The sequence below is a fragment of the Azolla caroliniana genome, unplaced genomic scaffold (assembly GCF_043228905.1).
Source record: "Azolla caroliniana isolate FFs.n. ecotype wild unplaced genomic scaffold, voAzoCaro1.0.p SCAF_7, whole genome shotgun sequence".
NCBI lineage: Eukaryota > Viridiplantae > Streptophyta > Polypodiopsida > Salviniales > Salviniaceae > Azolla > Azolla caroliniana.
In genome coordinates, this window is record NW_028230442.1 from 18,406,832 (window position 1) to 18,430,132 (window position 23,301).

At 37.5% G+C, this 23,301-nt stretch overlaps 2 protein-coding genes across 7 annotated transcripts; one reads left to right on the plus strand and one right to left on the minus strand.

The window, feature by feature from the left end:
* The first annotated feature begins 3,955 nt into the window (after nt 1-3,955).
* LOC147862155 (pentatricopeptide repeat-containing protein At5g27110-like) lies at nt 3,956-7,691 on the plus strand. The gene is made up of 2 exons (XM_087322530.1): nt 3,956-4,170; nt 4,599-7,691. Exons 1-2 carry the CDS (start codon nt 4,057-4,059, stop codon nt 6,975-6,977), a joined length of 2,493 nt encoding a protein of 830 aa, XP_087178656.1. The 5' UTR covers nt 3,956-4,056; the 3' UTR covers nt 6,978-7,691.
* Nucleotides 7,692-9,668: 1,977 nt separating this feature from the next.
* LOC147862156 (uncharacterized) lies at nt 9,669-23,074 on the minus strand. Of its 6 annotated transcripts, XM_087322598.1 has the most exons (17): nt 22,968-23,074; nt 22,723-22,824; nt 22,356-22,469; nt 21,771-21,854; nt 21,620-21,690; nt 21,280-21,490; nt 20,704-21,179; nt 19,045-19,198; nt 15,742-16,538; nt 14,584-14,749; nt 13,827-14,414; nt 13,664-13,747; nt 13,456-13,554; nt 13,251-13,371; nt 11,944-12,167; nt 10,690-10,813; nt 9,669-10,572 (listed from the first exon to the last, which is right to left on the minus strand). In XM_087322598.1, exons 2-17 carry the CDS (start codon nt 22,792-22,794, stop codon nt 10,061-10,063), a joined length of 3,897 nt encoding a protein of 1,298 aa, XP_087178724.1. In that variant the 5' UTR covers nt 22,795-22,824; nt 22,968-23,074; the 3' UTR covers nt 9,669-10,060. The 6 variants fall into 6 exon arrangements, 5 of the variants coding, with proteins under 5 accessions (XP_087178724.1, XP_087178723.1, XP_087178727.1 ...); XM_087322597.1 differs by lacking the exon at nt 22,968-23,074 and having other exon boundaries at nt 22,723-22,833; XR_015530032.1 differs by lacking the exons at nt 11,944-12,167; nt 22,968-23,074 and having other exon boundaries at nt 10,436-10,572; nt 22,723-22,833.
* Between the last annotated feature and the right edge of the window lie 227 nt (nt 23,075-23,301).

Genomic DNA, 23,301 nt, shown 5'->3' on the forward strand with positions numbered 1-23,301 from the left:
TAAAGAGGCCGAAAGGCTACTAGAGAGGTATGAAACTAATGATGTGACAATGCATATTGTGGACGAGCCCCGATATTGGTTTAAAATATTGAGCTTGACAAAACCGAATGTATGGTATAATGTATCACTCCAATGTTCATATTGTGATTGCCAAGACCCTACGAGTAAATGTAAGCATATACTCGGCATCAAGATGATTATTGAGAGGCACATGCCACATCTATGTGGGTCGTTGCCTTTTATAGATCATGCAACCCATATGCGCAATGACCATTTCATAGAGACGGAAGTGGAGACAGAGGTAGAACCAATTGAGCAAACAAACCCTATAACATCACAAATGGAGGAATGGGAGTCGAAAATACAAACGGTTGAGGGGGCTATTCAATGTCTTAGGCAAGGGTTACGATCCCTCGACCGTGCAACAATTTTGGCATGTATGGAGTCCATTGAAGAAATAGGTCAGACGTTGGTGTATCACCTAGTTGCACCGAAACCAACCAATGAAGAAGACCGTGGATCCATAGGGCGTAAGCAAGCAATTGGTGCAAAAAGGGGAGCATAAATCAACATTTCACAAGATCTTATTGGCAGCTCCCCAAACACTTCCAAGGCACACACAGGAAAAATGCAAAGAGGCGCAAGTCGAGCTAGGAGGTGGTTGCCAATATGTGCAACAAAGAAGATGCGATGCTTGCATTGCGATGCCTTGACCTTTAGATCAAGGGACTCAAATGTTGATTGTTGCAAGAATTGTGGTCACATCTTGTTATCATCTCCGAATGAGCCATAAACATAGCTTGAGTCGTTTTGCGGACCGGTGCATTTGGGTTTACAATGTTTCAAGTGGATTTATGTTGATTTATGAGTGCATTTGGGAGTATGTCATATGTTGATTTATGTTGTAAGTTTCCTTATTCAAGTATGTCATTCTTTGATTTGGGTTTACGGTGTTTAAAGCGGATTTACGTTCTCTATTTTAAGTTTTATGTTTTTTAACTTTTAACTTTTATGTTTTAATATGATTATTTGTTTTAACATAAGTATGGTAAAGATCGTCGATTTTGAATAATTTAAGGTTCGATTTTGTCACGATTGTTTGATATGTTATTGTATGTTTAAGGGTAATGAACAAGCTTATTTGAAGATTTTGGTCAAAATGATACATTTGGTTGGGCAACCTGCAACGGTTGGGCGACCAATCAATTGGGCAACCTACAAATGTCAGGGTTGGGTGACCTAAAACGGTTGGGCGACTTGCAACAGTCAGAGTTGGGAGACCTTTGATAGGGTTGGGCGACCATCGAGTCAGAGTTGGGTGACCTCTGACAACTTTTTTTTTCGCGCGTTCTTCCTTATCGAAATCTGATGGTGCAAATTGCACGCGCCTTCCTCTAAGCGACCTACACTGTCTATGGCCGCGATTCCCTCACCAACCCTCTTTATGATTTGATGGAGAATAGACACGAGCTGTATGTATGTATATATCATGTATGTATGTAGTGTGGGTCATTTCCTTTGTCAGGACAAAGGAAACTTTGTGGATTCCATGGTCGGGCGGGCGATCCATGGCCATCCGACAAATTCGTGGGCATCTGGAAACCCATCCATTTCGCCGATCCAGTTAAATTCCTTCTGAGTGAATTAAGGGACAAGCCCTACTCTACTCTGGGTGAGCTTCCTGGCCTTTTATCACTTCCCTACGTGTTCTAAGTGCATTAAGGGACAAACCCTACTCTACTCTAGGCGAGCTTCCTGGCCTTTTATCACTTCCCTACGTGATAAACCCTCTGTTTGTTAACCGTGTGGATTCATTCCATGGCCATTCTGCAATTTCATGGGCATTCGGAAACCACCGATCCAACTTTTCCTTATAAGTGCATTAAGGGGCAGACCCTACTCTACTCTGGGCAAGCTTCCTGGCCTACTATCACTTCCCTACATGATAAACCCTCTATTTGTTCACCAAGTGGATTCATTCCATGGCCATCCGATGAATTCGTTGTTGGACAAAGTGTGGAGGACAAGTGGGGGACGAGTCGGGAATGGATATTAGTATTAGTTATTAATTAGTTATTAATTAGTTATAATTATAATAGGAACAGACAGATCCGGAATAGTTGCACTGATCCGGATCCGGACTAATTCATAGCTAGTTGCCAATACGACACCATTTTGTAATTAGAACCGGATGCCTATAAAAGGATCCGGGAAGCAATGTAATGAATACAGAAGTAATATAAGTTGAACTTGGATTTCAGTATTGTGTATCTTGTCTACTACTGACTGTGCTTAATTTAATATCTTACACGCGTTAATCAATCGGTGTATATTGTGATTTCGGAACCAATCCGAAACAATCTGATTAGAATCATATCTGTGTTGGTTAATATCCTACCCGTAACCACCCCTTTGGTGAAGTGATCCGGAAGGACAACCTATGTTTGTGGCTAGTCCGACCCAGGATAAATATTCATGTGCATCCTGAAACCCGTCCATTTGGTCAAGCCTACACCAATCTAGCTTTTTCCTTATAGGCACATTAAGGACAAACCCTACTCTGGCAATCGTCTTGGCCTTTTATCACTTCCCTACGTGATAGACCCTCTTTTTTTAACTAGGTGGATTCCATGGCTGACAAAGCTGTGTGTATCCCAAAACCCATACATTTGGCCAAGCCTACATCAATCTGGATTTCCCATATATGTGCATTAAGGACAGACCCTACGATGGCAATCTTCCTGGTCTTTTATCACTTCCCTACGTGATAAACCCTCTTTTTGTTAGCTGGGTGGATTCCATGGTTGACGAAGTTGTGTGCGTCCCGAAACCCATACATTTGGCCAAGCCTACATCAATCTAGATTTCCCATATATGCGCATTAAGGACAGACTCTACTCCAATGGCGTTTGGCTACACCGATCCATCTTTTCCTTATAAGCATTAATGGCTGATGTCACTATCATTGGCGAGTTTGTTGGTCTTTTTGAACTTCCTCATGTGATAATCATCTATTTGTTAACCAAGTGAATTCCATGGCCGACAAATTTGTGGATCCAGAAACCTGTACATGGGTTGAGCCTATGGTGGTTCATCTTTTCCTTTATAAGCATTTAAGGACCCCACTATGGCGAGTTTCTTTTTCCATCAGCCAATGACCTATTTACAATGTGTGAGAGTATAGAGGCGTGTTTTCTTATTGAGGTGTTCACCTTGTTGTTCCATGTGGTTAAATGATCATCCATGTTGAATGTGCTATATAGCCTTCTCAAGAACTTACATGGTATGAGGTGTAGAGGGTGGAGATAGTAGGCAAGGCCCTGATTGTTGTATTATGGGGAGTTGGTACGACCTATATGATACAAGCTTTCTGCATAAGAATGTCATATTCCATGTGGATTCTCAATCAAGATCGTGGCTCTTCTATATATTGTCATGTAGCAGCCAAGTATTTTCTCGTGAAGAGGTGGTATAAATCCGAATAGGGTGCTTTTGCAACATCTTTTTTGACACGTGAGAGTTCTCGTTTTTCTTGCAAGCTATTCATTTTGTAATCTCATGGTCTTACATTTGTATGGCATTTCCAAGGCATCTCTTTGCAATCATAATTGTACCAATTATGGAGTGGGCATGTTAATGTTGGTAATGTGGTGTCTCAAAGATGTGGGCGTAAGGAAAAACTATCAATAACGGAGGTATGGAGTAAGTATAGTTCAGAAAGTTGTGAGAGGATCATTCGAGAGTCCTCGTTGGACCTACTAACTACAAGTTTCTTCTAGTTGATGATTGTTCCCTTCCTTTTAACTGTGAGTAGCTGCTATTTGAGCATTTATCTCCTAAATGCATGCCCCCCCCCCCCCCCCTCCCCCTCTCTTGTTATTCTCACTATCCATGAGTTGAGCCAAGGTCACTACATTTGTAATTAAAGAAAACTTTGGGGTTATTTTTGTTTTGTTCTATTTTGTTCACCTTCTTCTTCTTCTTCTTCTTTGCTCTGAATGGACTCTGTTCTGATACGAGAAGAACATACCCAAAACATCATGAACCCTCACAGAGATGTTGATGGAAAGGAAATGGAGACAACCCAATGGAATCTGCCACAGGATCAACCTCTCATGGCAAGACTACTTCGGGGATCCTTCAGTATGGTGCGACAATCGGAACAACAAGGTGAAGTCCACCTTTCCTTCTGTGTCATAATATGTATATGTATGTATATATATATATATATATATATATATATATATATATAATATGTATATATAAATATATAATTAAATATAAAATTAATTAATTAAATTTTTGTGATATAAACATACAAACATGTAATTAATTAATTGATTACATTTTATATTTAATTATATGTAATTAAATATTATATGTATGTATGTATATACACACGCACACACAAATATGTACATGAGAGAGATTTTACTATCATCCTCCGAGGTCAAATATGGCCTACGGGGCCAAAGTGAAACATATTCATGTAGCACATGTGGTGTTCATTCATGCTCGTGATATTGACTCATGAATATTGCAATCGAAAGTGCACATTGTGACTGAGGTCGAGAAAGCTTTTATCTTGTTAAATACAGAGTACTTCCACATTGCCAGACTTTCGTCACAGGGCTACTTATGAATCCTTGTGGGTTGATGGCTGGTTAAATCCTTGTTGGGTTCATGAAGAGTTGAGGAGAAGAATGACCATGTTCCCAACGCCTCAAGAAGTCAAGCAAAATCACGAGAAAGATCTTACTTTTGTAGCCTTGCTCAAAGACTGTGCCAAGAAGAAGGATCTATGTCAAGGTGCCAGGCTACATGCTTGTATTCTGGAGACAGGACTGCTTGAAAACAATCCTTATTTAGTAAGTGCTTTAATCAGTATGTATGCAAAATGCAATGCTATTTCAAAAGCACATCAATTGCACCATGAACTTCGAAATCGAAGCGTAGTCTCATGGAATGCACTAATTTCAGGCTATGTTCAACAAGGACAAGACCATGAAGCATTCAAGTGTTTTGAGGATATGCAAAGAGAGGGTATTTTTCCAAATGCAGTCACATTTACTTGCATCTTAAAGGCTTGCACCAACACTAGATCAATTCACAAAGGTAGAAATATCCATGATGAGATTGTGAATAAGGGCTTTCTTGAGAGAAATATTGTGCTTGGCACGGCATTAGTCGATATGTATGCCAAATGTGGCGTTTTCACTAAAGCACAACAAGTGTTTGAAGAGCTTCCAATTCGAGATATCATCTCTTGGTCTGTATTAATTTCAGGGTATGCTCAAAATGGGCTAGGCTATGAAGCATTGAACTGTTTTGAACTGATGAAATGTGAGGGACTCTCTCCAGACGAGGTCATTTTTGCATGTGTCTTGAAAGCCTGTGGTAGCATAGGAGCTATTGAAGATGGTAAGCAAATTCATGATGAGATTGTCAACAAAGGCTTGTTGGGGAAAAATGTTGTGCTTGGCACTGCATTGGTGGGTATGTATGCAAAATGGGGTATGCTTATGAAAGCACGACAACTACATGATGATCTGTCTGAACGAAGCATTGTCTCTTGGAATGCACTTATCTCAGGCTATGCAGAACAAGATCAATGTCACGAATCTCTCGAATGTCTCTGGCAGATGGAAAAGGAAGGATTCTATCCAGATGCAATCACCTTTGTTTGCATCTTGAAGGTCTGTGGTAAGATAAGAGCTATAGATAAGGGTGAGCAAATTCATGATGAGATCATGAGCAGGGGATTACTGACAGAAAATATAATGCTTGGCACTGCTTTGGTGGATATGTATGCGAAATGCAGTGTTCTGGGAAAAGCAAAGAAGGTGCTAGAAGCAATTCGCGTGCGTGATGTCATCTCATGGAATTCATTAATAGCAGGGTATGCTGAGCAGGGGTGTGGCCACGAGGCACTTGAGTGTCTTGAAAGAATGCGATGTGAAGGCCTCTCTCCTGATGTGGTAACATTCACTTGCATCTTGAAGGCTTGTGGTAACGTAGGGTTCATTAACAAGGGTCAACAAATGCACAGTGAGGTTGTCTATAGGGGTTTAGCAGAAGTATTAGCCACTACATTGGTGGATATGTATGCTAAATGTGGTATGATTGTTAAAGCACACAAATTACATAGTGAGCTTCATATTAGAAGTCTCATATCTTGGAATGCCCTAATTGCAGGGTATGCCCAAGGAGGACAAGCTCACGAAGCACTGAACTGTTTTGAACTGATGTGCGGTGAAGGCTTCTGTCCAGATGCCATCACCTACACTTGCATCTTGACAGCATGTGGTAGTGCTGGGGCTATCGACAAGGGCAAAGAAATTCATGATGTGATCATCAGGGAAGGCCTCCTCAGGGAAAACATCATGCTTGGTACCTCTTTGGTTGATATGTATGCTAAATGTGATGTGCTTGAAAAAGCACAAGAAGTGCTTCAAGAGCTTCCTGTTCGAGATGTGGCGGCATGGAATGCACTAATTGCAGGGTATGCACAGCGAGGGCGAGGCTACGAAGCACTAAATTGTTTCACTCGTATGCTCAATGAGGACCTTTCTCCTGACTCGGTCACGTTGCTGTGTGTTCTGAACTCATGTAGCCATTCTGGGCTGCTTGATGAGGCTGAGATGCATTTCGGAAATATGAAAACAAAATATGGCATCACACCAGTCTTAGAACATAATACTTGTATGGTGGCGGTCTTAGGATCCGCAGGGCACTTCGACAAGGTAATGCTATTGATTAAGAGTATGCCACCTAATCATTATCCGGCAGTCTGGCTTGCCTTGTTAAGTGCTTGCAGAAAATGGGGAAATGTGAAGCTGGGGAGATTAGCATTTGATCAAACAATACAGCTTGGTTGTAACTCCGCTGCTGCATGTGTTCTCATGGCCAACATTTTTGCTGAGGCTGGCATGCAAGAGGATGCAGAGAAGATTGGATCTGTCAAACCTGGAGAGTGATGTTTGGAAGAAGAGAGTAGGCATATGATGCAAGTGGAACTGTTGACTTATTTCCGGGTTAGGGAATGTGAAGCATTGTCAAAGACAAGATATACAAATTCCCCATTAAGAGAAACAAAGATGGAAAGAAGGATTATAACATGTGAGCATACTCAGAAGTTGGTTATTGTTTTGGCGGTCATGGACACATTGAAAGGGAAACCGTCCAGGATTTTATGGACTATTTATTCACAAGCAAGGAAGTGCAGCTTCGAGGAAGAGGTATATATATGTGATGATTGCTGTGTCACTACAACTCTAATATCCATGTTTCTGAAATGGCTTTGTTGAATGCCATATAAGGACCAGGATCTCGTAGAATACATTCACAAGCAAGAAACTGCATGATGCAATTTCTTTGGTTACAATTAAAAATGTGGACTTGTTCTTGCGAGTATTTTTTAGAAAGTGCAAGCTTTGGTGATGCTGTCGTTGTGTCCTATTGTTAAGCGGCCCTCAAGAAAATGGATACATATGGAAATGCAAAGAAACCTCCCATCTTGTACAACAATTACTATATTGTCAATGTATACAATGAGAATGTGACCAAATTCTAAAATCGAAGAGACCTAATACCACCATAAAATTTGTACAAGGAAATCTGATGGAAGTTTTAAAACCTCTCATGCTCCCAATTTGGGTTGAATTTCTAGGGCTTCCATTCAAATTCAAAAACTTCTTTACTACATCAAGACACTTGCATATGTATTCATCCCTAAGCCCCATTAAGTACAGCTGGAACTACACAAGATCAGCCTATATGTCATGTATGATATACCCTGAAAAGTTTTAAACATTTATTGAAAGATGTTGCAAAATTCTCTATAAGCTTTTCATGCTCTTACTTCTAAAACCTGTTCATGTGCACTAGTTACTAACTGCCATGACCAAAGCATTTGAATATCTGATTAGAATAAAGGGCAGGTGAAAGTCCTTTCTATTCTAACCCACAAAACTATTTGGACAAATTAACTCTCGCTATCACTCAAGCATGGGTAGCAAGATCAGAACCAGAATTCTTCTTTGGTAAACATGCACAAAATTAAAGTAATGGTCTTTATACCACTCAAGCATAGGTAACAAGATCAGATCCAGAATTCTTCTCGGGAGTGAAAAGATGGCATACATACACTCCTACACATACCTAGGAGTAACATCCACAGGGCCTATGTTCTCCTTGTTAGAGGCTACTTGTGATCGACTTTCTTGTGGAAACATAGCCCTTGGTGCTCTTGAAAGACATTGTGCACATAGGGCCTAGGTTTTCCTTGTAAGAGGCTACTTGTGATCGACTTTCTCTTGGATATATAGCCCTTGGTGCTCTTGAAAAACAATGTGCACATAGGGCCTAAGTTTTCCTTGTAAGAGGCAACTTGTGGTCAACTTTCTCGTTGATATATAGCCCTTGGTGCTCTTGAAACACAATGTGCACATCTGTAGTTCAGAGAGCCACAAACCAAATTGTGGCTATTTGATTCATTTGTTGCAGTCTTTTCTCTATGGAGTAGAAACTTTGCAATCGCGTCATATGAAGGAAAATAACTAGAAAGATTTAGAGAGACTTTGTCTCAAAGATTGCTTGCATGATAAGGAGCAAACCATCACCACCCCATAAATTAATCTACATGGAGATGGAGGCAACCCCTATAGGCCCCTATAATCATCAACGCATTATTCAGATCAATGACCTATATCCAATGACTTGAGGAGCTCCCTAAATGAAGGTACTCAATATTGGCACTTATGTCATCAAAATATCATTCTTAACATGAAGATACTCATTGTTCCTATTTAAAAATGCATTTGTGGTTTGAGTCACAAGGCACAAGCATAAAATGCAAGGGAACAATTGAAATTAAGGACCAACGATGCCTATAGCTTTTCTTGTTAGAACTCAAGATACTAAGAAAAGTTGTTGAAGGAAAATAATACCACCACACAAGCTCATCAACAAAGAACAATGACAACTTTCTTTAGCCCTATCACTCCTACTTATGTTTCAAGTCAAGCAAGGGCTACTCGAATGCGCTCCCAACAAAGACATAGAAAATGGATTACAATAGATGGGCCAATAGCAACTTGTCGTACTTGTAGGCCTTAGCCTCATGGACCATGAATCATGATCTCACCACCCTTTTTTTTAACAAATAAAAACCATTATCTCCTACCCTAACAAGTGATTCCCTTGCTTATAAGAGCTCTCTATTCTAGGTTAACCTATGTTGAAAATCTTTTGAAGACAAATTACAATCTATCTAACTTGAGAATCTTACATGTATCGATAACAAGATTCTTTAGTCACATTTATTTTGGTTGTCAAAGACATTAACAGTATATCTTTCTTTCTATCAAAGCCTTTTGGTTAATAAATACAGTTTAAAACAAAAGAATTGCAGCATTGCCTTATAAGAGGCTCAAATGAGCATCGAATGCTCATTAACATAAGATTCACGACTAAATACTTTATTTGATTGGAGAAGATTTGGTGTCATATTGAGCAATCCTAGCTTGAATCGAAGAACATCTTAGTCATGGTTGCAAAAGTGACAAAAATCAAGCAATAAGTTTTCTATACAAGAAAATTTTGATGACCATAAAATACCTTCAAAGATAACAAAGAAAATGTTGTGCACCCAGAAGCAACCAACACTGAAGGCAACATTTAAATTTTTTGAAAATGCTAACATTTATACTATTGTAAGATACATACAATACCCGCATCCACCCACACTGCAGAACTGCAGACTTGGCTCTTACATCAAATATAATAAAATTAGGAACATGTCCTATTATATCTGTATACAAACACTTTGCCCAAGGTGCATACATGACACTTTGTTGGGTTAACGAATAAGAGAAAACACCATGAATGCTGAAAAGGACTTCTATGGACAATTCATGGAACTCAGTGATCAAGTTGGTAATATGCTGATGGTGTCTTACACTTTGGACATATGACCAAAATGCAAAATATGTACATAGCCTGAAACCTCTGAAAGAATTCACATTGGAAACCTTAAATAATACCTCCAAAAATATGATGATCATTTTTCAGTCAATTCTCTATATCCTTTCCAATCCTGGGGCACCATGTTTTTGTGGGAAGCCATGAAAGTAACCAATACATTGACGGGCTTATCGGTTGGCCATAGGTGTTGACACCAATGAAGTTTTTCTAGTGCTTCATGCCAATTACCATCAATATAATTATAAACAGCTTCTTCAAAGCTATTCTTGTAGTCTGCATAACTGCCAACTAAATCTTGCTGAAACATTGGCAAATCATACGTGTAAAGGACCATCGGTTCTACGCTTCCCTTCACAGTTATCCTATCTAGCTTTCTACAGTTGTCACACAAGCTGCTTTTGGTCAAGTGTGAAACCACAGTTTCTGAGAGAAGGATAACCACTCCATATTGCTTTGTTGCTGCTTCAAGACGTGAAGCCATATTCACATGGGGAGACAAGTAAGAAGGATCAACCTTGTGTGAAGAACCTATAGCCCCTTCAATAGCCCATCCTACATGAAGACCAAATCCAAGGCGTATTTTGTAACCTGAGAACAGAAATCTGAATTTGAATTTGCACTTGCAATTTGTTTGTATTTGATTTTGAAATTACTATGGGAAAACATTTCACCAACAATATCATTCATGTGAATTTACCCACTAACCTGGCATTCGTTTTTGAATAGCCGGATGCATTGCATATGCTTGGAGAGTTTGAGAAGTCTCAATTAAATATATTATGTCTAAAAAAGAACGTAGTGCACGATCTGCAAATGAGCTTCCCCTTTTCTGCAAAATTTAAGACCCCGTAGAATCTCAGATTTGATAGGCACTGTCTAAATATTCAACTTAGCTCATGTACTTGGCTTATGATCATCTTACTCAATGAGTCAGTTTATATGATATGTTTCATCTATACTATACATGCAAATATAAGAATATCGGTTCATAAATAAAACCGACAAAAAGACAAAACTCACTTGATCATTTTCTAATCAATATTTAGAGAGTTATCATTCAGGAGTCCATTCATTTCGAGTCTCTGCTCATCTAGCTTCAACCTGAGCTTTGTACTTGTCGGTACCTCTTGACTCATTTGCATACCCATTTTATGTGATTGGGTAATGCAAAGAATCTAACTCTCCTAGCATTAGGAGTTAGGGTATGTACACAGTAGGGGGATGAAAGCTTATGCCCTAAAGAGAAAACTATATTAATCAAATAAAGATCATTAACTAAACATGATGGGCCAAGGGGGTTTTATATACAAGTCCTCACGGGACTGCCACATCAAATGTGGTTGGTGGAATATAATCAAGATATCCACTTGAGTACGATTCTTTCATAAGAATAGTTGATATTCTTTGACCACATTTACACTTGACAACTACACAGATTATAATAAAGTGTGCTCACGCACTTTTTCACACATTGTGCTTTTCTTCATAAGCACATGTTTACACGAGTTGAGCTTGATTCTCAACAGGCAATGTTTACTCTGTTTTCAAAATATTTATGTGTAGGATAAATTTCATGCTAAACAAATTTCTCTAGAAGAAAGGAAAGATTTGTGGCAACATTTGTTGCCTTCTAAGAGAAGGTTATTCCGCAAAGATCTCCAAACAAGTTATCTCCGGACTTAATAATTGAACCAAGTTTTCTATCATTAGAAAATGGAACATAATGAAGGTTATAGGTGTCTTAAATTTTGGTTGTGTCATGCACAAAAACCAGAAAACAACCATCTTAACCAGCAGCCTCTGGGATTAACAGTTGATCGTTTATATACTTGAGTTTTATTCCATTTTGTGGAAGCAGTGGACATACTTTGCAAAGTTTTTGCTGACCATATCAAGCAGAATTCCACAAATTAGATGACATTGATATTACATTTACAAGGGATGAAATGATTTACTCACTTTGTTGGCTGCATCTGATAATGTCTTCTTCCAAACCACCAGAAAAGCATCACCAATATTTTTGTTTGGATATCCATGATATGAGACAACTTTATTGTGGACCAATTCCGCAATTTTATTTACAAATACCATTACATCTTCTTGAAGACACTCTGTAGCATCTGTGAAGTTTCGTATATCACAAAATCCAAAACACGCTCTTATCTTTTTCCCAGGTACCATAGCTGTATCCATACAGAAAATATATATTGATACGATAATTGACCATGCTGCTATTTTGTTAAACCTATTTAACCAGTTTTGTGTAGCAGTTGTCTTAGGAATACAAGCATGTTGTAGAAAGAAATTCTGTGCACCAAGATTGAGGTCCATGTTGCAGTTTCTTTTTAAATGGAGTTTCTGGGTTCAGACACTTCATGCAGCACCATGGTGTAATGCTATTTAGAAGGTAGTACTGGTCCAAGTAGAGATACCATGACATGTTAGACATTAATTTTCATACAAATTGGATATCACTGTTCACTTACAAGTCTCTCACTCAGTTATAGAGATCATTTACAAGTAGCTCATTTACTACTCATATAGAAAATCCTCAACAGGAAGCATAATAAAATTTCGCCCAGGTTTATGTACTACAATGTGACATATGATGCCATTCTCAATTATTGTTTCCCACACTATTTCGAACCAGTATGAGCATTATTATTTTTCCTATCACAAGGATATCTTAAATCAGTGTTTCTTGTAAGGAAAAAGTCTAGAAGCGAGGAAAATATGGGCAAAGAGACAAAAAAGATGACAGACAAAGGTATATTAGTCACTGTCTTGAAATGTTTAATGGGAACATTGTTCTGAAAACTGCAAGACTGTAACAAAGTCAAACTGAAGTTGTTCAGTCGCCTCTATCTAAAAAGGTGAACATCAATCTGAAACCAGCCATACCATTGAGAATTTGACAGTACATAGTCAGCTCGCCATGTCAAAGTCATATTCAGCATCCCTTAACAGTATCCACGCACTCCCTTTGACAAGATTAAAAGAATCATAACCGCCAATTTTAGAATATTAGCTTTGATATAATTTATAATTAAACAAATGCTCCATTCAAATCATCAAAACTGTGACGACAAAAGAAATGCACAAATTAATGCATCACAATTGCCACGTGAATTAAAATGTTCTGAAATTATTAGATAGTAAATAATAAAATATGATTTTCCAATATTTTTCCAGGATTTCTATCAATAATGCATATGCCCATACTTTAACATACAAAAGTTGTGTTTACATTATGATTAATAACTTACGATTAAATGCAGTTCCCTTCAAATTGACAGACAAAATGTCCATCCCAGCATCCCCTAAAGCCACTTTTGTCAATCGTGCAATCTTTATCAAGGCTGCCTCAACAACACGAGTTTCCATAACCTATTGCAGAAGACAATACTTTCGCTTGGAGGATTTCATGATTCATGAAAAATAAAAATTGCAACTTGGTAAAATGATTGGTACCTTCCCATCACCACTCTTTTTGGGTGGAAGTATTTTTCCAGCAAATGAAACCGGATCATCTGAAAGTTCCTTAACAAATCTGACCATCCGTTCAATAGGCTGATCTATGAGCCAAAGTTAAGAATCATACATAGCACAAGTTATGTTACATTCAATAGGAAATTTAACGGCCTCAACTTGTAATGAGCTTGAAAGTGCACAGTTTTACCTGAATCAATAGCTTATTAGAGTCCCAACTTAGGAAAAATGACCAGGCTGAAAGGATGAGCAATATTATAATGGTGAAACCCAGCTGCATCCATTTAAATCAGTGCCAGATTCAGTATTCTAGCTCATTGTGTTATTAAATATATATATATATAGGAACTTACATCAAATTTAAGCGCTTTTCGAGTAGTTTCTTTGATAGAAAAAAAAGCTTCACTGCGGCCACTATCACTAAGAGTTGTTAAAAGCTCTGTTGAACGATATTCTCTCTCTGCATCTTTCTTTCCATCTGCCACTTGCCATGGGGGAGGGTATATTTGATTGAATGAATTGGCTCCAGAATCTACACCAGAGCATTCAGTAGAGCTTGCATGGCCTGCTGAAATACACTGGCTACTTGAAACATAGGTAGGAACAACACACCCATCCTTAACACCTAGATAGAGAAGATTATACCCATGGTTTTCATAGAACTCATACAGACGTTGCAAGGACTCATTGAATTGGGTTGAATATATGGGGCTGTGGTCAAGCAGGTCAAGTGATGACGCGGGGCCAAAGTCTTTCACATATACTTGAAGATTTGGCAGCAGGACAACCAGTAGTAGCATACCCATAACAAGCTTTTGCGATGTTAATTCAGATAATCGAGTCCAAATCTGACTTGGTTTCCCTTTGTAGTGATGATCAGAATCAGATTCTGCCTCTTTATCCCCCTCAACATCTTGAACTTTGTAGCCAAGTCTGAAAAACTGATCACGACAGTGTCATGCTCAAATATGGCAATGCATTAAGTGCTGACTTCTCAACATACATGAATGCCCATTTTCAACAGCAGAGTATGGGCAATAATGTATGTAGGTATTTGATTCTTAACAACCGCATTATCCTTACAAGTGTTTAGTTGAACATAAGAGATACCTTAGCTGTAGTGATAATAACTGATTTTGAGAAATCTGCTGTTTGCATCCACTTAGCAGCTCTTGTGAACGACTTAGCTGCTTGTGCAGCCCTAGCCATTATTAAATTGATATTCAGCATTCCCAATATCAATGGTACTAGGGTGATACTCCCAATCAAATCAAGCCTGTACAAGTGAAAAGATCGTCAGCAAAATTTCTCATCAGATTTCAAACATTTTAAACCATTTGTAATTTTCACCATTTACAGCAGTGGAACAAAAAATCTAGGAAGCATTGCATTGAACTTTGATTTGTTGTGCTCCTTGGTTCCTAGTTTAGTTTCAGAGATAATTGGGCTTCATGTTACTTTCCAGGGTTTCACAGTACCCCAGATCAAAAGAAACAAGCTTCATGAATAAATAAATAAATAAATAAATAAATAAATAATGTATATATATATATATATATATATATATATATATATATATATATATATATATATATATATATGCCTATGTATGAGGTAAATCAGAGGGGATGAAGAAAAAAGAGGAAAATGTAACTATGAGAACGCAAAATAGCAATTGAAGGGAGACATTAAAGCAGCACCAGCATGGAAAGAAGCAGGTTGATTGTATCTACCACAAGGAAAGGTGATTTGCAGTCAAAATTTTATCTTTAGAGTCTATTGGACATTTTTCAATAGAAGTACCTGTTTGAATCTTATGAATCGAACCTTGATCTTATGTTTCCCAAATCTTACATTAGCCCTTTTCCTAATGATGTATACTCCATTTTGCTAGTCCCCAAATCTTACATTCATAGGGGTCCATTGAAACTTAGGATTTAAATGTCCTTTTTATGTTAATCCATGATGCTTTATTGCATATAATCTTGAAGGGATCTAGCATTTTCACTAAAAGTGAATGATTCTCTAAATAAGCTCCTTATTGGTATTGGGACTTACCACTTTGTCTATAATTGCAGTTGTGCTAGATGCATTAACTGAGCAGCTTAACTTAGAGACTATACATTAACTTCATGACATAAATTGATACCAAACAATTAGAAATGAAATCGGGTGATCAAAATGGATCTCATTTTATAAGGGTACAAGAACTATATATAAGTAGCAAGGTAATTAATAATTAATGAAACGCTTAGCATGAGTACATACCAAAAAGATAATCCCAAAAAATAGTCTTTCCGCACAATGGAGAGAGTAACAAGCTCAAAAATAAAGAGACCTAAGCATATTAGATAGATGTATGTCAAGTATGGATCAGCTGCCTTAGGGAAAAATGCTTTGATGACATTATGGGAGAAAAGCGCAATGACTACTGCCGGAATAATAAGACAAGCCCAATACTTGCTGTCCATAAATTGGTTTAGTCTCACAGCACGTGGATGTGCTCGGAGTAACGTCCAAAAAGAGACTTCATTAGAAAAGACATGAACTGATAATGGGTTGGTTTTTATTGTTTTCACTTTCTCATTAGATGAACCTTCCCAGTGTATAGACTTTTCCCATGGAAAAGCCATTGATTGCAGCTGAAAAGATGATTGGATTCCTTTACCAATCTGCTTGTTTTGCTGGAAAGCAGGTTGTGTTGAGTTATCATGGAGATTCAAAACCTGGTGTAGCTCCGACCCCCAGCTTGCAGCAATTGAATCACGCATAACCTTGCTTCCTGATACACGTCTTCGTGAAACTAAGCTGTTCTCCTCGATTGGGCCACCCAAAAGAAGGCTTAGCGGTCGTTCTATTCGTTTCCCACCTTCAAAAAAGTCACTGAATTTTTGGCGTGCTTGGCTTTTTGCATTATTATTAGAGTGTCTGTGCTGACTAGTCCCTGGATTGTAAGAAAGATGTCTTTGCCCTTCTGATTTCTGAGATCCTACTACTGAACCAATGATAGGCCTATTATCTACTAATATTCCGGAATCAAAAGTGGCCAGGATTCGATCTACAGTCTGTAAACAAAAGGACATCATTAAAACCAATACTTTGAGGAATCATGCTATTACAAACTTCTAAATTCTTATAGAGGGTATTAAAACTCTTTGATTCATATATTGCTAAATGCATGATTAGATTGATTCAGTTGCAACAGTCTAAAGAATATATTACTCGAAACGTGCAAGGTGAGATTAATAGCTACGTGAATAGAAAATACAAAGTGGTGACATAGGTGATGAATCATGATATCATCGCATTACCTACCTCCCCTAAGTACAACCATGCAACTGATCAAACTTTAATCTCTCATGAGGACTGTAATAAAGTAATACGCCAAGAAATATGGCAAATTTATACACAATATAAATGGATCACCCCACAAGATCCACTCCCATCTAAACTGTTGTGCTATAAGGAACACGTCATGCACTTCTCTAAGCTAGGTTTTATTACACGACCAAAATATCTAGATACATTCTTGACAAATGCACTAAGGGTGGCCATTGGACAACTTAGGATATCATCTCACCAACTTGAGATTGAGAATGGTCGTACTAATGGAGTCCCTAGAGAGGAAAGGCTATGTAGGTTATGTCACATAGAGATAGAGGATGAGTATCACTTTACATGCAAGTGTCCAACTTATGCCGAGATAAGGGCGAAATACCAAGACATATTAGGACCCTCTCCCACCCTCTCCAAACTATTAGATACCCCGGATATAAAGAGACTAGGTAGGTATATCTTAGAGATAAAACAACATAGGGAGGAAAAACTACAAAATGTTAACCATAATCATTTTAATATTCACCAACATGTAACTAATACAATTTTTCAGGAACAAGGAGAAACGATGAATGTGGACACACCTACACCACTCGGCCTCTCTCTTGAGGAAGCGGAAATGCAAAGAACAACCAAACGGCCTCGGATTTTGTGCTTCAAAGCAACTCAACGTGGAGTAGAAACAATTACGAAGATAAGGGAACGTGAGTTGCGCCGCCTAGCAGCTATGGTTGCGGTATCTTTTACATTGGGACCACGGGCCACCTCCACCTCGAAACCCTTTGACCTCCCGCTTCTTTTCGAGAGACTTGGATGGAAATGAAACTAGGCCTACTATAACGTCATTTCCTTGTAGAACACGTTTTTTTTGCTAGACTCTTTAGATTACGTTCTTTTTTTCTTTTTTCTTTTTTTTTACTTTCGATGAATGGGTAAATACCCCATTTTTATTGTAAATCAATTGTCTCATGGGCCAATTTTGGTCTTAGAAGACGTTAATATATCTTTCTTTCTTTCTTTCTTTCTTTCTTTCTTTCTTCACAAGAATATATTACTTGAAACGTGCAAGGTGAGATTAATAGCTACATGAATAGAAAATACAAAGTGGTGACATCTGTGATGAATCATGATATCATCACATTAGAGATTTCTTTCTTCACAAAATGCTTTCTCTGGGAAATCCAAAACCAAAATAATATTATCCACCATAGAAGTATCAATGTGATTAATTTGGCAACACTTGCAATGCATCCCCATAATCTATCTATGCAATGTGAAATTTCAACGATATAAAGCCCCAAAAGAGAGCATGATATGGGCATCCTTGTTTTACCCTTGTGGTGCTGGCCTCCTTGTCTGATACTCCTCTCAGGGCCTGAACATTTTACTGACACGAACACATAGAGTGCATGAATGACCCACTACACATCCTTTGGTACCTCAATATTTTGCATTATAGCATGAGTTTAGCTCATGACAGTGTCAAAGGCTTTGCAGATGTATACAAAGCAGCAATACATATTCTGTTACATTGGAATCTACCTTTCTATGTCCTATAGGTACTGAAACCCCACCTAAAACATGATTGCCCTTTTGCCCAATGTCCATGTTTCTCTACCCAGTAACTCAACTCCAAGGATGTCATTCTCAAGGTAGATTATCAATATTTCAGTGCATGTGTTGGTATAGGTGGACATTGAATGTTTAGTTTCCAATGTAATGCTTTGTTTGATGAAGAATACAAGGCTCATCTCAAACTGTTGAAGCTTGCAAAAGATAAAAATGAAAAAGCCCTAACATTGTATCAATATCAAAGAAAGGTAAGATGAGAAGAAGCAATATTATCAAATGCAAGAAAGGAAGAAAGCACAAGCATTTAAACTCCAATCAAAAGTTAGCATGGAAATACGATGACTTGTTAGATGGGATGATAACTTAAACATCATATTCAAACCCCAACCAAGAAGGGTGACCACATATGTCCGTGCATTATTCAAATTGAGAATTTTTACTGCATAGTAACCCCCCTTCTTAGGAAAGTGTCACATATAATGTGATATATTGATTTGGTCCCATTGGTCCAAATTGGCCTCCTTGTGTATGATAAAAAATCTAATCTATTCTAATCCAACCTTAGATGAATCATATAAAACAAGATGATGACATTGTTCTTGAAGTGATTTTCATCATTAAATAACAAAGCTCGCATTTTAAATTTGTTGCAATCATTATTACCTCTTGAGCTGAACAGCTGGAAGTAAAGTTTGACCATTCTGATTTGTTCAATTCCAGATTCATCAAAACTTCATCCTTAAGCTTTGGCAGTATAATTGACAATGCTTCATACATGGGTTTTCCAATGTATTCAATACATCCAAGTGTCATTTCCCTGATAAGCAGACAGAAAACATCAGAAAAGATGCACATGTATATTTATTAACCTACAAAATTAAGATGATTTGCCTAATAGATTGGTGGGAAAACAGCAAAAACAGATAAAAAAAATCCCATCTTGCAAAGAAGGTAGACGTGTGAACTTACTAATATAAGATTAAACAAGAAAACAAGTCTTTCTAAAGTGCAATTATTAATTAAGCAAAATAAAATGAAAGAAACGAAAAATTACAAGACTGTGTACATCAAGAAATGCAAATAATTAAGATCATCAAGTTCATTAACATCATCAAGAATATTATCACAGCAGGGGACAGATGAATCAAATGTGGATAGCACCAAAATTCCTTCAGAACCAGTGAATGGCCTCCCTAATGCTTTACATTTTCCCCTCTTCTTGATTCATGTGTACACATTTTAATTTGCATACCTCTGTGTTGCCCAGTTGCACATTTTCAATAAGTTTGATTGCTCAAAATTAAGGCAGTCTGCAATTTCAGTCATGAACGAAATAGAAACTAATAGTGCACATGGAGACATTGCAGGAATCCCTGACCTTATTTGAGTAGTCTGTGACTCGTTGTGTCAATTATTTTAGTTGCTGTGCTTTTCTTTTTATTAAGTTTTTTAAAACAGGGCTGTATATTGGCTCAATTCTGAGGGAAGTAGTCAAAAACCTTGGTCATGTTGCTGAGCGATAGTATGTTATATAAACAAGTTTGGAGGTGTATATTGCCTGTCAATGATATCAAGGTCGAAATCAAAGAAAACGCGGAACCCCCGAAACTCTGAGGAGAGTATGCCTTCCTCCGCAACTGTGCTGGAAGAACTAGTAATGGCATCCCATTGACTCTTCTTACAGCTTATGAGTCATAAATTTCTAGTGGTGAATAGTTTGGAGGGAAACAAATTCAGTTCCAGTGATCAGGCAGCACCAACCTAATTTTTTATTGTTAATGATTCATCACTACATTTTCAAGCCATTTAGTTTTTTCGAGCCTAGCATCGAAAGACATTTTTTTATTTGGTACTCGCATTGACAAGTTATATAAACAGGTATAATCCTTGTCATGTCTCATAGGCCATTATGGTCTTTTAGATACATATAACTTCATAAGCACAAATTAAGTGTTTCCGCAAATTAATACAAAATAAAGGAAATATGAAGAAAGAAACAGAAAGAAAACATAAAACAGTCAACAAATCTTTACCTCTAATAGTATTCAAGTTCAAGAAGTACAAGATCAACTTCATTATGCAAATTGCAGTTTGGGAAAAAATCTATCATCGATACCCGCCTTACTGTGCCCAAAAGTAGGCTCACAAAAGCTAAAGAGGCAACTGTCTTGTGTAATAGTAAGTTAATAACCATATTATTACTCATCCATGGAAGTACGGACATCAGCAAGGGTACAGCATAATAAAAAGCATATTACACATAAAATTGTAGATTTAAAAAAAATACATAACGAAAAAGAAAGCCAGATGAGGTGATCTTACTGCAAAACATCGGGTTTCTCTGAATCCATGTTTTTAGACACCGGAAATCCCAGCTTCTTTTCAGTGTCACCTTGCCTAAACCACTCCATGAGCAGCAATGCTGCCCACCTTTTTGAAAGAACAAAGGGTTTTGCAATATTGCTGATATCAGCACATTTTATGATCATTCTAAGCAGAAGAATGGAATCAGCGGAACTAGTTGGGGGAGGCTTTGGTGTTACTGAGGCCCTGCGATTCCCCTCACGACCTCTGTTTGCTCCTTCAGCGAAGTCTCCACCATTACTCTGTGACCCTACCATAATATATGGAGGAGAATATTCAAAGGGACTTGCATCCATGTTCCTAGTCTTTAGGGTCTCCAAGATGTCAAAATGTTGATCCATATCCGTTGCAAGAACTGTTATTACAAACAACTTTCTAATATACCTTTGCTCGGCTTCTGAAAAATTTGCAAGAATGTTGGTCGATTCATATGCCTACAAATTAGCACAGAAAAGATAGAATGATGAATTGTAAAACAATATATGAATGTTTTTTTTAGTGGTGATGTATTTATTGAAATATTGATGTTCTTACCAAAATAGTTTTGATAGTAGTTGACGCATGATGCGATTCCAAGATAGAGAGGTCATTATAGCGTATTGCAAGTGGATCATTAGTCGCTGACAAGAAAGCATTATTAACACCAGGATGGTCAACATCATGGCATAATGCTGCTAAAAGCAGTGCAAATATTTCCAGATCATTTAACTTCTTTTCACCTTCTACAAGTGTTAACATCAGGTAACTGCATATTTCAAAACGCATCTGATCAGGAAAAACCTTTCATCAACAATGACCTAGCTTCTTCATGAACTTTCCCAATATCACAGTTGACCTTAAATTTAAAAGAATAAAACATATTGGAAAAGCATACACTGTATGTAGAACATCACACGCATGCCGAAAATTGTGGTATGGCACATGAGCGTGATACTGTCCTATTATCTGAATCACACACAACAAAATTGGTGTTGTTACGTAGTTCTTTATAGTATATCTTGATAACTAAGATATTTATTGGTTACCGATGTCACAAAGGGAAAAAATTTGTTAGGATCCAATGGAAGGGCATCAAACATGCCAACATCTTGAAATATTTTCTCTACCATCTGCAAAATGAATGCCAACTTAGAAATGTGATTACTGCAAGAGAAGAAGTTGTGGTAGAGATACTTGAAATTTTATCATACCTCCACCCAAAATTTAAAAAAAGAAACAAAAAATTTTAAATAAAAATTACTTCCTCCAAATGCATCCTAAGCTCTTGGAAAATAAATGATCATAGATTCAGCTGTCTCACTTTGCAAGTTTTTAAACAAACTTTAAAGGCAGGTGTAGTTTACTACCTTCTATGGTTTAGAAACATTTTCATTTTGCTTTATTGTATAAGATATTCTAGAAGTTCTACACAGATGTACGCCATTGGAAAACATTAAGATAGCTATTCGTTTCTGGAACAGCCAATGAGTTTAGTTTCTGAATGGAATGTGTTTATAATGAAAGGCACAAGAAGGAAATTCAAAGAGCACCTATCTTGCTTTAATCAAAATGGTTCTACTACATGTTAAATAATATCATTTTGGCATGAGAGAGGTAGTATTCTTTTTCACCTTTGGGAGATCTTCTCTTCTTATGTCAAAGATATCGAAAGACCATGATTTTATCCCTTTGAGCGTTTCATGTAGATCTTTGGTAATATTTGCATCCTTTGATTTCTTTCCTTCCTGTAAAAACCCATTGTCTTGTATCAGATTGTTCAAGAGAATGGAATCCTTATTTACATCCACAAATTAGCTCTCGATGACAAACAGCCTAAGATTTCTATTACATTTCTTTTCTTACACGGCAGAACCCTCTTGTTTTTCATCTCAAGAAAATAGATTGTGAAGGACACAAACTCTATTCATTTACTTTTAATAGATAATTTTACAAAGGAGAAAGCCTCTATTTATTAAAAAGAAAATCAAAGAAAATGACCTCTTTTTTCAGCTTGCTGTATCTACTAGGTCTACTGAGGTGTCCATCGGAAGAGCTTCTCCTCTTATCCATGGAATCTCTCTCTTCCTCCGTTTTCTATGGCTGTAAATTGATAAGCATAGAAAAAGAAAAAAAAACATTGAAAGCAAAAATCAAACTGTGTCCTTCTTTTCCTGTGTAAAATTGGAAGGAAATTGAAAACAGAACAATCAAACAGAGATGCTCATCTTTTCTTTTGGTTTTACCTTTAATGGACTTTCATTTCACAGTGTAGATGGACTTGTTGTGACTGCATGGAATAGTTTTGTTTAAAATATCTGCATGAATTCACGATGTTCCAGCTTCATAAGTTGATATGATGGATGGATCTTCCACCTTCACAATTTCTTGGTCTCCATCACCATCGATCGCATCAGATGCAGAGCAATCCATCATCCTCTGCAAACCATAAAACGACCTTGACAGTTCGTTTTTGTGGCTATGTATTTCTTTGCTTTCATTTCTTCTGTATTTCCGATTGTTATTTCATTGTTTTAATTTTTTATTTCATTAATTACTTCTGTAATTATTAACTTTTTG